This window comes from Danio rerio, chromosome 17 (genome assembly GCF_052040795.2).
Source record: "Danio rerio strain M-AB ecotype USA chromosome 17, GRCz13ab, whole genome shotgun sequence".
Taxonomy (NCBI): Eukaryota; Metazoa; Chordata; class Actinopteri; order Cypriniformes; family Danionidae; genus Danio; species Danio rerio.
In genome coordinates, this window is record NC_141037.1 from 33722942 (window position 1) to 33738897 (window position 15956).

A 15956-nucleotide genomic window follows, 5' to 3' on the forward strand; every position below is an offset into this window, starting at 1 on the left:
ATGTTGATCCTGGACCATCAAGATTAAAATTCAATGATGTTGATCCTGGACCATCAAGATTAAAATTCAGTGATGTTGATCCTGGACCATCAAGATTAAAGTTCACTGATGTTGATCATGGACCATCAAGATTGAAATTCAGTGATGTTGATCCTGGACCATCAAGATTAAAATTCAGGGATGTTGATCCTGGACCATCAAGATTAAAATTCAGGGATATTGATCCTGGACCATCAAGATTCAGATTCACTGACGTTGATCCTGGATCATCAAGATTAAAGATCAGTGATGTTGATCCTGGACCATCAAGATAAAGGTTCACTAATGTTGATCCTGGACCATCAAAATTAAAATTCAGTGATGTTGATCCTGGACCATCAAGATTAAAATTCACTGATGTTGATCCTGGACCATCAAGATTCAATTCACTGATGTTGATCCTGGACCATCAAAATTAAAATTCAGTGATGTTGATCCTGAACCATCAAGATGAAAATTCACTGATGTTGATCTTGGACCATCAAGATTAAAATTCACTGAAGTTGATCCTGGACCATCAAGATTAAAATTCAGTAATGTTGATCCTGGACCATCAAAATTAAAATTCAGTGATGTTGATCCTGGACCATCAAGATTAAATTTCACTGATGTTGATCCTGGACCATCAAGATTCAAATTTAGTTATGTTGATCCTGGACAATCAAGATTCAGATTCACTGATGTTGATACTGGACCATCAAGATAAAAATTCAGTGATGTTGATCCTGGACCATCAAGATTAAAATTCACTGTTGTTGATCCTGGACCATCAAGATTAAAATTCAGTAATGTTGATCCTGGACCATCAAGATAAAAATTCAGTGATGTTGATCCTGGACCATCAAAATTAAAATTCAGTGATGTTGATCCTGGACCATCAAGATTAAAATTCAGTGATGTTGATCCTGGACCATCAAGATAAAAATTCAATGATGTTGATCCTGGACCATCAAGATTAAAATTCAGTTATGTTGATCCTGGACCATCAAGATTAAAGTTTACTGATGTTGATCATGGACCTTCAAGATTGAAATTCAGTAATGATGATCCTGGACCATCAAGATTAAAATTCAGGGATGTTGATCCTGGACTATCAAGATTCAGATTCACTGATGTTGATCCTGGACCATCAAGATTAAAATTCAGTGATGTTGATCCTGGACCATCAAGATAAAGGTTAACTGATGTTGATCCTGGACCATCAAGATTAAAAATCAGTGATGTTGATCCAGGACCATCAAGATTAAAATTCAGTGATGTTGATCCTGGACAATCAAGATTCAGATTCACTAATGTTGATACTGGACCATCAAGATTCAAATTCACTGATGTTGATCCTGGACAATCAAGATTAAAATTCACTAATGTTGATCCTGGACCATCAAGATTAAAATTCAGTGATGTTGATCCTGGACAGTCAAAATTAAAATTCAGTGATGTTGATTCTGGACCATCAAGATTAAAATTCAATGATGTTGATCCTGGACCATCAAAATTAAAATTCAGTGATGTTGATCCTGGACCATCAAGATTAAAGTTCACTGATGTTGATCATGGACCATCAAGATTGAAATTCAGTGATGTTGATCCTGGACCATCAAGATTAACATTCAGGCATGTTGATCCTGGACCATCAAGAATACAATTCAGGGATGTTGATCCAGAACCATCAAGATTCAAATTCAGTGATGTTGATCCTGGACCATGAAGATTAAAATTCAGTGATGTTGATCCTGGACCATCAAGATAAAGGTTGACTGATGTTGATCCTGGACCATCAAGATTAAAATTCAGTGATGTTGATCCTGGACCATCAAGATTAAAGTTCACTGATGTTGATCATGGACCATCAAGATTGAAATTCAGTGATGTTGATCCTGGACCATCAAGATTAAATTTCAGGGATGTTGATCCTGGACCATCAAGATTAAAATTCAGGGATGTTGATCCAGGACCATCAAGATTCAAATTCACTGATGTTGATCCTGGACCATCAAGATTCAAATTCACTGATGTTGATCCTGGACCATCAAGATAAAAGTTCACTGATGTTGATCCTGGACTATCAAGATTAAAATTCAGGGATGTTGATCCTGGACCGTCAAGATTAAAATTCACTGAAGTCGATCTTTTACCATCACGAATAAAGATCAGGGATGTTGATCCTCGACCATCAAGATTCAAATTCCCTGATGTTGGTCCTAGACCATCAAAATTAAAATACACTGTTGTTGATCCTGGACCATCAATATTAAAATTTAGTGATGTTGATCCTGGACCATCAAGATAAAAGTTCACGGATGTTGATCCAGGACCATCAAGATTAAAATTCAGTGATGTTGATCCTGGACAATCAAGATTCAGATTAACTGATGTTGATACTGGACCATCAAAATTAAAATTCGCTGATGTTGATCCTGGACCATCGAAAATAAAAATATACAGATGTTGATCCTGGACTATCAAGATTAAAATTCAGTATGGTTGATCCTGGACCATCAAGATAAAATTCCAGTGATGTTGATCCTGGACCATCAATATTCAGATTCACTGATGTTGATCCTGGACCATCAAGATTCAAATTCACTGATGTTGATCCTGGACCATCAAGATTAAAATTCACTAATGTTGATCCTGGACCATCAAAATTAAAATTCAGTGATGTTGATCCTGGACCATCAAGATTAAAATTCACTGATGTTGATCCTGGACCATCAAGATTAAAATTCACTGATGTTGATCCTGGACCATCAAGATAAAAATTCACTGATGTTGATCCTGGACCATCAAGATTAAAATTCAGTGATGTTGATCCTGGATGATCAAGATTAAAATTCACTGATGTTGATCCTGGACCATCAAGATAAAAATTCACTGATGTTGATCCTGGACCATCAAGATAAAAGTTCACTGATGTTGATCCTGGACCATCAAGATTAAAATTCAAGGATGTTGATCCTCGACCATCAAGATTCAAATTCACAGATGTTGATCCAGGACCATTAAGATTAAAATTCAGTGATGTTGATCCTGGACAATCAAGATTCAGATTCACTGATGTTGATCCTGGACCAACCAAATTAAAATATACAAATGTTGATCCTGGACAATCAAGATTAAAATTCAGGGATGTTGAACCAGGACCATCAAGATTAAAATTCCGTGATGTTGATCCTGGACCATTCAGATTAAAATTCATTGATGTTGATCCTGGACCATCCAAATTAAGATATACAGATATTGATCCTGGACCATCAAGATTAAAATTCAGTGATGTTGATCCTGGACCATCAAGATAAAAGTTCAGTGATGTTGATCCTGCACCATTAAGATTAAAATTCAGTGATGTTGATCCTGGACCATCAAGATAAAAGTTCACTGATGTTGATCCTGGACCATCAAGATTAAAATTCAGTGATGTTGATCCTGGACCATCAAGATTAAAATTCAGGGATGTTGATCCAGGACCATCAAGATTAAAATTCCGTAATGTTGATCCTGGACCATTCAGATTAAAATTCATTGATGTTGATCCTGGACCATCCAAATTAAAATATACAGATATTGATCCTGGACCATCAAGATTAAAATTCAGTGATGTTGGTCCTGGACCATCAAGATTAAAATTCACTGATGTTGATCCTGGACCATCAAGATTAAAATTCAGTGATGTTGATCCTGGACCATCAAGATTAAAATTCACTGATGTTGATCCTGGACTATCAAGAATAAAATTGAGGGATGTTGATCCTGGACCATCAAGATTAAAATTCACTGAAACCGATCCTCGACAATCACGAATAAAATTCAGGATGTTGATCCAGGACCATCAAGATTAAAATTCAGTGATGTTGATCCTGGACCATCAAGATTAAAATTCAGTGATGTTGATCCTGGACCATCAAGATAAAAGTTCAGTGATGTTGATCCTGCACCATCAAGATTAAAATTCAGTGATGTTGATCCTGGACCATCAAGATTAAAATTCAGGGATGTTGATCCTGGACCATCAAGACTCAAATTCACTGACGTTGATCCTGGACCATCCAAATTAAAATATACAGATGTTGATCCTGGACCATCAAATTTAAAATATAGAGATGTTTATCCAGGACCATCAAGATTCAAATTCACTGATGTTGATCCTGGACAATCAAGATTAAAATTCATTGATGTTGATCCTGGACCATCAAGATAAAAATTCATTGATGTTGATCCTGGACCATCCAAATTAAACTATACAGATGTTGATCATGGACCATCAAGATTTAAATTTAGTGATGTTGACCCTTGACCATTACAACTCTAATCCAGTGATGTTGATCCTGGACTAGCAAGATTTGAATCCTTTATGTGAATCCTGGACCATCAAAATTAAAATATACAGATGTTGATACTGGACCATCAAAATTCTTATTTACAGATTTTGATCCTGGACTATTAAGAATAAAATTCAATGATGTTGATCCTGGACCAGCAAGATTCAAATCCTTATGTGAATCCTGGACCATCAAGAATAAAATTTACATATGTTGATCCTGGACCATCAAGATTCATAATCAGTGATGTTGATCCTGGACCATCAAAATTAAAATTTAGTGATGTTGATCCTGGACCATCCAAATTTAAATATACAGATGTTGATCCTGGACTATCAAGATTAAAATTCAGTGATGTTGATCCAGGACCATCAAGATTAAAATTCAGTGATGTTGATCTTGGACCATCAAGAGTAAAGTTCACTGATTTTGATCCTGGACCATCAAGATAAAAAATCACTGATGTTGATCCTGGACCATCAAGATTCAAATTCATTATTGCTGATTCTGCACTACCAAATTTCAAATTCGTGATGTTGATCCAGGACCATCAAGATTAAAATTCAGTGATGTTGATCCTGGACAATCAAGAGTAAAATTCCTTCATGTTAATCCAGAACCATCAAAATTAAAATATTCAGATGTTGATCCTGGACCATCAAGATTCTAATTTACAGATGTTGATCCTGGACAATCAAGACTCAAATTCAGTTATGTTGATCCTGGACCATCAAGATTCAGATTCTTTGATGTTGATCCTGAACAATCAAAATTAAAATATACAGATATTGATTCTGGACCATCAAGTTTCATAATCAGTGATGTTTTTCCTGGACAATCAAGATAAAAATTCACTGATGTTGATCCTAGACCATCAAGAATAAAATTCATTGATGTTGATCCTGGACCATCAAGATTCAAATTCACTGATGTTGGTCCTGGACCATCAAGATTAAAATTTACTGATGTTGATACTGGACCATCAAGATTCTAATGTACAGATGTTGATCCTGGACCATCAAGATTCAATATCACTGATGTTGATATTGGATCATCAAGATAAAAAATTACTGATGTTGATCCTGGACAATCAAGACTCAAATTCACTGATGTTGATCCTGGACCATCAAAATTAAAATATACAGATGTTGATCCTGGACTATCAAGATTAAAATTCAGGGATGTTGATCCAGTACCATCAAAATTCTAATTTACAGATGTTGATCCTGGAATATCAAGATTCAAATTCACTGAATAATTAACATTAATTGACATTATTTCACTGATTAATTAACAATAATTAGGTAATCATTTAAAATGTAACTGAAAATATTTAACCAGCAGTGAGCTCGACAGCCATAAAGAGACAGTTAATTTAACACTACATATGTTTATATCGTATAACTGTTCTCTGTACCATCTTAATAACGTACATGTTAAAACAACAAAATACTGACTTACCTGGAGCATCGCAGAGTTGCCCTTGAAAATAAAACTTCTCGGCTAAATGTAGACTACTGTCTTCTTCAGAGTTCACAGTTCAAAACTAAATGGATATAAAAGTAAGATTAATAAAATCGCACAAAAAAGATTTAAGTAAGATCATTGGCATCGTTTAAGCTTTATCTTTGACGTTACCAAACTGTGATGAAATCGATCAAATGACATGGTCACAAAGTGACTCATATTCAATGTTTTAACAAACAAAACGCATCAAAGTACACCACATGTCGTAATATTAGCTCATTTACTCACATAAATAGATAAAATGATGTTTTAAAACGTTAAACAAGAGAGCTTACCTATACGCACGAGGGAGCAGAAAATGGCGACGACGAATCTCCAACAAGTTCTCTGCAAAGGGTAGATTGTGGGGCGGAGCTTAACAAAGCAAAGTTAACGACATAGAATACAACTCTGTTAATGTTCACCAACACAAGGGGGTGTCTTTCACTGTTTCTTGTAAAATTAACTCATGATGAGTAAATGCAGATTAGCACAGCTTATTTAACACAGCGGATTTTACTGTGCAGAACTGTTTCTGTGGCCTTCCATTTTCTTACTATATTTCTTTCTGACTGTGGAGATAGAGTCTTTTAACCTCTTTGACAGCTTTATGTATCCTTTTCATAATTCATGTTGGTGACTTATTCTGGTTTTTAGGTCATTAGGAAGTTCTTTTGAGGTTCCCATGTTGCTACTTTTAGGGTTACAATAAGGAGAAGCACAACTATCTTAAATATCTTTTTTAATGATCGCTTGCATCTGTGTTAGGATAGTTAAGGTTCACAGAGTCACACAAATAAATTTTGTGTTTTAATCAATTAGAGTTAAGTTACTACAGGTATTGACATCCACACAAAAGACAAGGTGTCCAAACTTTTGCACAGCCTACTATTCAGTTTCAATTTAATTTCACACATCGCAATACTTCTACATAATTTCTGTCTGAAAACATGACATTATCTATATTTCTCTACAATCTAAATGGCATATTGCTGCAATCGTCTGTTATAAAGAAAGACCACATTACTACACATTCACAAAGGGGTGCCCAAACTTTTGAGTAAAACTTCAGGTCACATTGTCAAAGTTTTGTCAGCAAAGAAAGGACTATTCTTTATTATCAGTACTGTAGTCATATATGAGAAACACCCCACTTTCATAAATTTGACTGCATCGTGCCATTATTTGTATTTTTATTTATTTGTTACAATTTGTTTTTAATGGGTTGTGGGTGTTTTAAATAGGACACGTGTTCTCAATCCACTATTGATGTGGCATTCAAATGTGGCACAAATGTATGTTCTCAATCCACTATTGATGTGGCATTCATATGTGGCAGAAATGTATGCGTTTGAACACATTTTTAAACATACTGTAAATCTGAGCAATGGTAATGCTGATTCTTGCTCATACCACTATTAATACACCAAAGCTTAACAAAATTGATTCAGCCAGGTCCTCATTAGAAAAAAAAAACTGCCACATTATTTCTCTCATAATTTTCAAATGCACTTGACGGTATGTCACATTACTGAAGCTGAATGTGGTGCCGTCAGTGCTTTTTCACAACGTTTTAAAATAGTGAAATGTGTACAGACCATATACAGCCGTGTAATACTGACCTGCATGTCTTATACTATTAATCAGTGTTAGAATGTGTTCTCATTGATGTGTAAGTGTGTTTATAGTAAGTGTTTGTAAAGGTGTGCTGTAAGGTATTAAGGAAACATCATTGTTTATCTGTACAGGAGTCCCTCAGGTGTGTCGAAGGGTCCCCCATGAGGTCAGAACTGTTTCCCTCTCTGCTGAGAAAGTAAGAAGACTTATTGAGTGGCCAGCTTCTCCTCATTCAACTAATTGTACCTGTGGGTCCAGAACTGGTCAGCAGAACACTAAACCCCAGTCGCTTAGCTTGAAGGTATGGATTTACTGAGGGAAGTATAACTTGCATCAGATTTTTCCTAAGGGATTGCTTAGAAGGAAAGCATACATTATTCTCAAATCTGACTAATTTTTTTTTTTTTTAAGTCAGACTAGTCTACACTTATATGTGGTTTAAAATCCAATTCAGTTAATTTGTTTTTTGCTAATGTTGTTTTGTTCAGATAAGATTTCACATCTCATTTGATTACTATAGAAATTATATGGTACAAAGTAAGTGTAACAGAGGTTTCATTATTTTTTACTTTAGCATGAGTGCTGTTTGTGTGTTTTTTAGTTTTTTTTTTTGCAGAAAATAACGATTGTCATCAGTTTCTGACATAATTTACAGAAGACACAATGTATTTCAGTTGAACAATAGTTTATAAAACCAAAAAGTCAAAATTAAGCAAGAATTTATAATTCAACAAGAATATATTTTTATATCTGTTATATTTCACACCTTTTATGTTCAAACTAAACATTAGGCACTTCACTTGCTTTTATGCCGAGTTCAGACCGCATGATTTTAGATAGGTTATGAGAAATTGCAGACAAATGCCTGAAATTACTGGCAAAATAGTGCTTGTTAACAAGAGTACATAGGTCGCTGACACCCTTGAGATATTTGGCATGCTAAATATCTGGAGCTGTTGGCAATTCAAATTCATGCTGTGTGAAAAGTGTTCTGATTGAAAATAACATTGGCAATTACCTGCAGCCAATGATAGAACAGCATTCACTAGTGTGGGTATCTGCAGGCCAGCGGGAGGTTGGAGGAGAAGTTAAAAGCACTCATTTTCTGTCTATTTGGACCCAATGAATGAAGGAAAATACTAGTGGTAATTTGGCAGGAGCACCCGTGTCTGCATCTGAGCAATACCACAACCGCGTTGAAAAAGAAAAAAGTGTGAGTAAAATTGCCAATTGCCTTTAAGCCAAGGTGAGCAAAATAATTAATAATACTTAAGTTTTTTACTGCACTGAAGGCTTCTTTCTCATTTTGTCATTATAAAAAACAAAAGGGCAGCACGGTGGCGTAGTAGGTAGCGCTGTTGCCTCACAGCAAGAAGGTTGCTGGTTTGAACCTCGGCTCGGTCATTTGGAATTTCTATGTGGAGTTTGCATGTTCTCCCTATGTTTAAGTGGGTTTCCTCTGGGTGCTCCAGTTTCCCCCACAGTCCAAAGACATGTGGTATAGGTAAATTGGGTAGGCTAAATTGTAATTGTACGTAGTGTATGTGTGTGAATGGGAGTGTATGGGTGTTTCCCAGTGATGGGTTGCAGCTGGAAGGGCATCCTCTAAGTAAAACATATGCTGGATAAGTTGGCGGTTCATTCCACTGTGGCGACTCTAGATTATTAAAGGGACTAAACCGAAAAGAAAATGAATGAATAAATGAATAATAACAAAAGATACACTACCTGACCTTTCCATGTCACTTCTTGAATGTGTTTGGTTGTGAGACATAGTTTGTGGACCAAGACCACGTTGTGGGCGATTCTTCCTATTGTAAAGTTATGCAGTGTGAAACCTCCCATCACCGATCTATCCTGCAGTGTAAACACAGCACAGACAGAATGCTACTCCAGATAGTCATGCAGTGTGAAAACATCTTTGACATGACTACTTTGAAAATTGTACAGTCTGAGCTCGGCATATATGCTTTCTAAATTATACATATTTTCAAAGCAGATGCTAAAATGCAATGTCACTTCTTGTATGTTCATAAGCCTATATCTATATTTAAATTATGGATGCTATTAAAATGGTATACTATTTTGTAGTTTACAAATACTAAACATAAAAACTGTTGTTTTATATGCTACAACTGAATTTCAGTACTTTAATCTACAGCATAAAATGGATATTGTCACCTGCAGATTTCAGTTAAATGTTAGTACATTTTTAGTGTTTTTATAGATTAATGTTGAGTGTTAGGGTGTTTTTTACAACTGCCTTATTTAGTACGGTTGAATTGCACTAGAGTTCATTTTTCCTTTTGGTGCAGTTCGTTTGGGCAGGTGTGAATGTAGCAATCACACTCTAGTGCGCACTATAAGTGGACCAAAAAAGTGTACTCTAGATTTCAAAAAACACTACATGGGTTTGTTTGTGGTGAGAACATGATCCGAACTAGAAAACACCTAATCGCAAAAAGTACGGCACCTTTTTTGACTAATCAGGCTGCTGTAGTGCGATGCACTGTGCTGTGACCAATCAAAAAGCAGTTTAGAAAATGCATTCAATAAAATCTGGCCAAAGAATGATGTGGATGTTGTCACATGACTGCATTTTGGTTCTTTTCAACTGGTTTGGACCAAAGCAATCAGTGTGGTGTGAAAAGGACCCAAAATGGCAGAAAAATGCTACAATGTTGCCCTTGATCTTGAAAGTGCTTGAAAGCACTCTTAGACAATGAAAAGCTAATATAAATATAAAAACAGGCAAAATTATCAAATATATATATATATATATATATATATATATATATATATATATATATATATATATATATATATATATATATATATATATATACTACTCAAAATCAAATAAAATATTTGTCTCAAATCCTCAGTGAATCAAGTTTTACTGAAGTTTACTTTCTAACACCCAGTTGTGGTAAATCTTAAATAAACACTCCAGCATTTCTACCATGGAACAAACCTTGTGTTCATATCCAAATGTGTGTAGGAGGCCCTTGAGCTGTTTCGGCCAGATTTCATCTCTCGCTCTCAGAATCGGGTGCGACGCTTGGAACTGAGGGCCAGAGAGAGGCGGAGCTTACAAACAGTTGAATTTATCATGGGCGTTGAGACTGTTAATCGAACGCGGAACTGCACAAAGCCACACCCACTAAGTGGTAAGATGTGTCTTTTTTCATTAGCATCCAATGCACAGTTGAAGGAGCTGCAGTACAGATCCATTCTTGCAGCAATGCAGGCCATTCAATCAGGTATCCAGCAGGACCAGTACATTACTAACAATGCGTCAATGCAGCAAATGCTTACAAAATGTGCCAGCAGTGGATATAAATGTCATCATCTTCAAAGTTTTAGGGCAGGCACACTGCAGCAAGGCATATTGATGCCATCACAGAAAGACACACTGCAGTGAAATATTTGGTGCATTAGAACTTGGGAAAAATCAGAACTAAACTTGAATGGATAAGCTTATAAAGCAAACAGATTCAATCAAGATCTCAAAAGACCTCTGCATGTTTCATTGTGGCCCTGTTGAGGATGAACAATGAATTTTAAAAAGTACATCAAATACATCCTGTTGCTCCTGCAGTTTACTGATGCCCCCTATTGGCTCCAGTGTGTTTCTACAAGTTACTGTAAAAATGTTTTGATTCTAAATCTATTGTATGTGCAATTGCAACAATAATTTAGTAAGCTTATAAGAGCATTAATTGAAAAATTTGATTCGCTATCAGTAAAGTCTCAGACTGACCATGATTTTCTTTGAAAATAAAAACAAAAACTGAGATTGAAGAATTAAAATGAACAGTTAAATATTATGCTCTCTAACGACCTTTCCATTTCACTTTTATCCTTTATTCTCCTGCTGAATGTGTTTTATAGATAACCTTTTCAAACCCAGGGACAGAGCCATTTCAGGCAAGGAGATGCAATGGAGATCCAGACGGTGAGATTTTGCATACACACTCTTGCAATATCACACACATACACACACACACACACACATAGTGTTTATCAGCTCAAGAACACAATATGACCCCTTTCTGATAAGAAGTGTTTGCTTATCCTTCTGCTGTAATGAAAGCCACCAGATTAGATGAAATATAGTGGATAAAAGTTTCTATTGACACACCTATATCAAGATATTTATTTGTGATGTTTGGCTAAAGTGATGGATTTCTTTCTTTTGCCATAAACAAAAGCTGTTTTCATGTCATTATGTGTCCATCATTCTCAGTCTGTGCTTGCAGGATTTACAACAAACTCCCTGAGGTGACCAAGAAGAAGGAGGAAGAAAAGAAGCGGCTGGTGACTGAAACCAACAGGCTGAGGGCAGAGGTCTTCAAAAAGGTAAACATTAGTGGGATACAGTAGTTCAACCCAAAACATAAAAAATAAAGAAAATTATATTTTAATTCACGCAGGGCTTTTTTTTCTTCAGTGGAACTCTTTACAAATCATGGTTTTTGAAAGTTTATAAAATGCCAAGGCTCTGGGTTAATGGTGATAAAGTTGTAAATAATGTTACAGTTCTGCCACGGACTGGTCATCTCAGACCAGAATTTCATTTCAGCTTAAAATTGTCTTTGATGTTATGCTTAAGAAAACATCAAATGCATATCGGATGCCTTGAGGGTGACAAAGGCCATGTCCACACGTACATGGGTATTTTTATAGGGAAATTTTCACTTAATCATTAAAAGAAAAACTCTACCCACATAGAAATGTAAAACCATCCTATTGTGTGCTGTCAACAGCACCAACATGTGATGATATAACCTTAAGAATAAAGCTTTAATGTCCGATCATAAACCTGCAAAAGGACATAGCAACAAATATTCTGATGTCAAAAAAATGGGGAAAATGGACATACATGCTGACACATGAGTCAAAAGCTTCTGCTTCAGACTGGAGTTTCAGTCTTTACTCTTATATCTTATACATATCTTTACTCTTGCAGGAGTGTCCAAAAGTTTTAGTTGCTGTCAACTGACAGTGCATTTTAATCTGGACAAACAGCTACAACAACACAGAAAAAGCTGCAGTTTTGAATATACATGTTCTTGTTGACAGGGCCTGAATCAAAACAAATGTTTAAAACTGTATCTTGGTGAACTACACAGCCAAAAAAAAAAAGTATTGTAATACTAAGAAAATGCTTTTTTGTGTGTGTTCCAGATATTAAGAGTTAGTTGGTTAGTTTGTTTATTGCTTTTTTAGTTGATTAGAAAAATGAAAAAAATAATAAATTAAATAGTGAAATATCCCAAGGTTAAGTTTTGTAAATTAGACACATTTAGTTACTCTAAATTGTCTTTTCAATTGTATTATACCAAATACATTACTGCCATATAACAAGCAACTTTTACTCCTAAAGCATATTTTGTTTCATAAAAGTCAATTAGTGGTATCCTGTTGTGCAGAGAGCACGCCAGGTCGCTTATCATGGTTTCATTAAATAAGTGAGATTTGACATTGTGAGATGGTTTTGATATTATTTAAATTTGTCCAGTTAATACCACAGGGAGCCCGAGAGCAGAGGTTGCAGCTGTGAACTCTTATAAACTCCTGTGAGCTTGGTTAAGCTCTGTATAAAGCACAGCTGTTGATTAGAGAATGATTGTAGAAGCCATTGAAGGCCTAGATGAGAGAATGTACCTTGAAAAGCTGCTAGTGAAAAAACTTTTCACAGACATGCTTCTAAGAACAGTAAATAAAATAAGTACATTTTCAGGACATATGAATGCTGTCATGCACGTAAGTAGAATGTAATTAAAAAAAGCAGGCTCAAAAGCTTGAAAAGGATAGGAATATATGTATTGTATAGCAATGGACTCTAAGACTGTTATGACACATTTAACAGTCATCATAATCTTAAATCCTTGACAGTTTTAAATATTTTGATAAAAAAAAAACATTTATATGCATTTATGAATGTATTATATCATCGTTGCATCAAATTACAAAAAACAAATTACTGGTTATGTGAGGTGTTTCTAATGCAGTGTCTATGGAGCTGAGGGTAAATATGACATTATTCTCTCCTCTGGCTGTAGTCATCAGTCTCACACTGTTTTTTCCTTTTTCTGAAAGTCTTAAATAACACTATCGTAGCATTTGTCTTTTATTATTTCAGCAAATAGGATTGTAAAAAAAATGTTTGTGGTTCTTTCCCATTCACTGCACTCTAAGTACTTAGAGAATCTAGTTCTCTCTCAAATTCTCTGTCTAAGCTCTAGTTCAGCCAACTTTGAGGCCTTCCGCTACTGAGAAACCCAAAAGTGTGAAAAGGGATCCATATGTATCCACTGCAATTATTTTTTGTAAATGTTTTGTTGTTGTTGTTTTTAGTTCATTTAAGCCATTAGTTGAATAGGACTCTCAACATTGACTCTGTTTGTAATTTATAACATTGACTACCAAGTAACACTGAGTACCACAGTACGAAGTAGCACTGACCATGCCAACAAGCATTCTTCTTTCCTGCTTTGAATTATTTTGACAATAAACAAGCATTTGCCTGGAATGTTCATAAGCTACTAAATATTTTGGGTTCATCCTTTATCTATTTAAAATGATTACACACTTTCTCCCCAGCATAATCAATAGCATGTGGATCAGCCAGAGCAGCAGTGTTAATGAACAATCAGTCACTGACTCTGTGACTTTGCCACACATTGGATCAGAAAGAACCATGTAGAGATTCCAACTCGGGTTGACACAAAAGCACACAATGACACAGCATGTCAGAGCGCTGCCCTTGAATCTCAGAATGAATTATAATCTTTTTAAGCTACTTAAATCTTTGCTCAGCTTTCTGTCTGCCATTTAGGACATTTTTGTCAAAATTTTTTACCTAAAAATACAATGGCTTCATACGGACAGCAGCTAAATTCTTTTGTTAACTGATATTTTAATGCTTAACCATGTTCTGTGGACACATAATTTAGTAAATCATGGACAACCCCATTTTACAACTGAAAAAGTCCGAAAAATTCTGAAAAATTCAGGAAGTGACAACTACATTTCCAAAAATTCCATGTGGTATCCACAGGCTGTGCTAAATTTTTTTTTAATATATTTGTTTCTTTCTTGCTTAAGAAATCTGTTTTAAGAAATCACAGGGAGTGATGTGCATTTTGATAGCAGATGTTATGTGAAGAATGGGTGTGTTTAATCAAAAGAGAACTGGAACAGGTGTGTGCGAGGTGCATGACAGGTTTTGTAGTCCATATAGGTGTAGTTCGAGTGAAAGTGAATGTCCTATAGCGATCTATGAGGGTTAGATCGCTGGTGATTGTTACAGTAGTGCACCAAATACACTCAATAGCATTGCCAGGTCTTTAAAAAATACAAAACAAACAACAAAAATAAAAAAGGAACTAACCAATAATAAACATTAACTCAATTTATCTTGGGAATGTCACTTGCCACAAAAACAAATGATTTACACCTGCTTATTTGATTAATTCTGTATCATTTAAGCACAAAGACAATGTGTTAATAAGTGTTACTCACAGCAAGTGGAGTTGGCAACACAACATAAGCTCTCTGTGAATCAGCCCTCCAGTTCAGAAATAAAATACAATGCCTCTGTGTATGATGTTTAATAGCGCTTAAAATTGTTAACCAAATTAAAGTTTGGTGACAGATTTCAAGGTTTTTGGGGAGAGGGGAAGTTATATTTATGTTAAAACCAATTTATTTCAATCAGGACTTTGATCCTGCCATAGGTTCACCTCTGTTCATAACATGGCACATAAAAGGAATTTGTATTCTATCTGACTTGTTCCAGAATGACTCTGTAATGTCCTTCCAACAATTACAAAAACAATTTGATCTCCTAAACATTACTTTGGATATCTGCAAATTCGGTACAATGTTATGTCAAAACAAAAACAAATACCAGATACATAAGCACTTAATAGTTTGGAAAGTTTTCAACAAATGCTGTCTATTAAATTTCTAGATTTTATTATTTTCTATACTAATATATCTGAACTGATCAACTCAGTGGCCTATAAGTGGGAGGAAGACCTGTGTAATGTGTATATAGATGATGACTGGCAAAAGGAAAATTGTTAACCAAAATGACTCTAATAACTGTAATTTCGCTTTAGCCAAAAAAAAAAAAAAAAGCATATACCAAAATGTACAAGATACATGAACGATGCATTACATGCCAGTGAATCATGAAGTAAACCAGGGAATTCACTTTTAAATGTAAATGTTCTTGTTTCATCTAGAACTTGTAGAAGTCCATCTATTAGCCCAATGATAAAACAGCATGGTTGAAGGTTAAGTAAGCCTTTTCTAGCGCTTCTGAAAAGAATTTTGCTATTTATTAGAATTTATATTTGTTATTTAGCTCTGGATTTAATCTGACTCCTATTTTCAAGTGATCATTAAATTTAGACTGTGATTTGACACATTCATCAAAAGTGTATAAATTTGAATATTTGA

The 15956-nt window shown here is 35.2% G+C and overlaps 1 protein-coding gene and 1 long non-coding RNA gene across 12 annotated transcripts in view; both read left to right on the forward strand.

The window, feature by feature from the left end:
• Positions 1 to 15956, forward strand: part of LOC141378611 (uncharacterized) — a 150874-nt gene that overhangs the window by 125451 nt on the left and 9467 nt on the right. For 6 of the 11 annotated variants that reach the window (XM_087290725.1, XM_087290727.1, XM_087290730.1 and 3 more), the window contains 4 exons: positions 7613 to 7782; positions 10483 to 10651; positions 11376 to 11439; positions 11744 to 11843. In XM_087290725.1, the coding sequence (XP_087146851.1) occupies positions 7613 to 7782; positions 10483 to 10651; positions 11376 to 11439; positions 11744 to 11843 (503 nt within the window). Of the gene's footprint in view, positions 1 to 7612; positions 8677 to 9040; positions 9164 to 10482; positions 10652 to 11375; positions 11440 to 11743; positions 13443 to 13498; positions 15617 to 15956 lie in introns of those variants that run through there. The other 5 variants (XR_015513482.1, XR_015513483.1, XR_015513484.1 and 2 more) reach the window with 3 other exon arrangements.
• Positions 1799 to 5414, forward strand: LOC148679560 (uncharacterized). Its single transcript, XR_015945087.1, has 3 exons — positions 1799 to 1981; positions 2194 to 2990; positions 3958 to 5414. It is a non-coding gene; the product is annotated as an uncharacterized LOC148679560 (long non-coding RNA).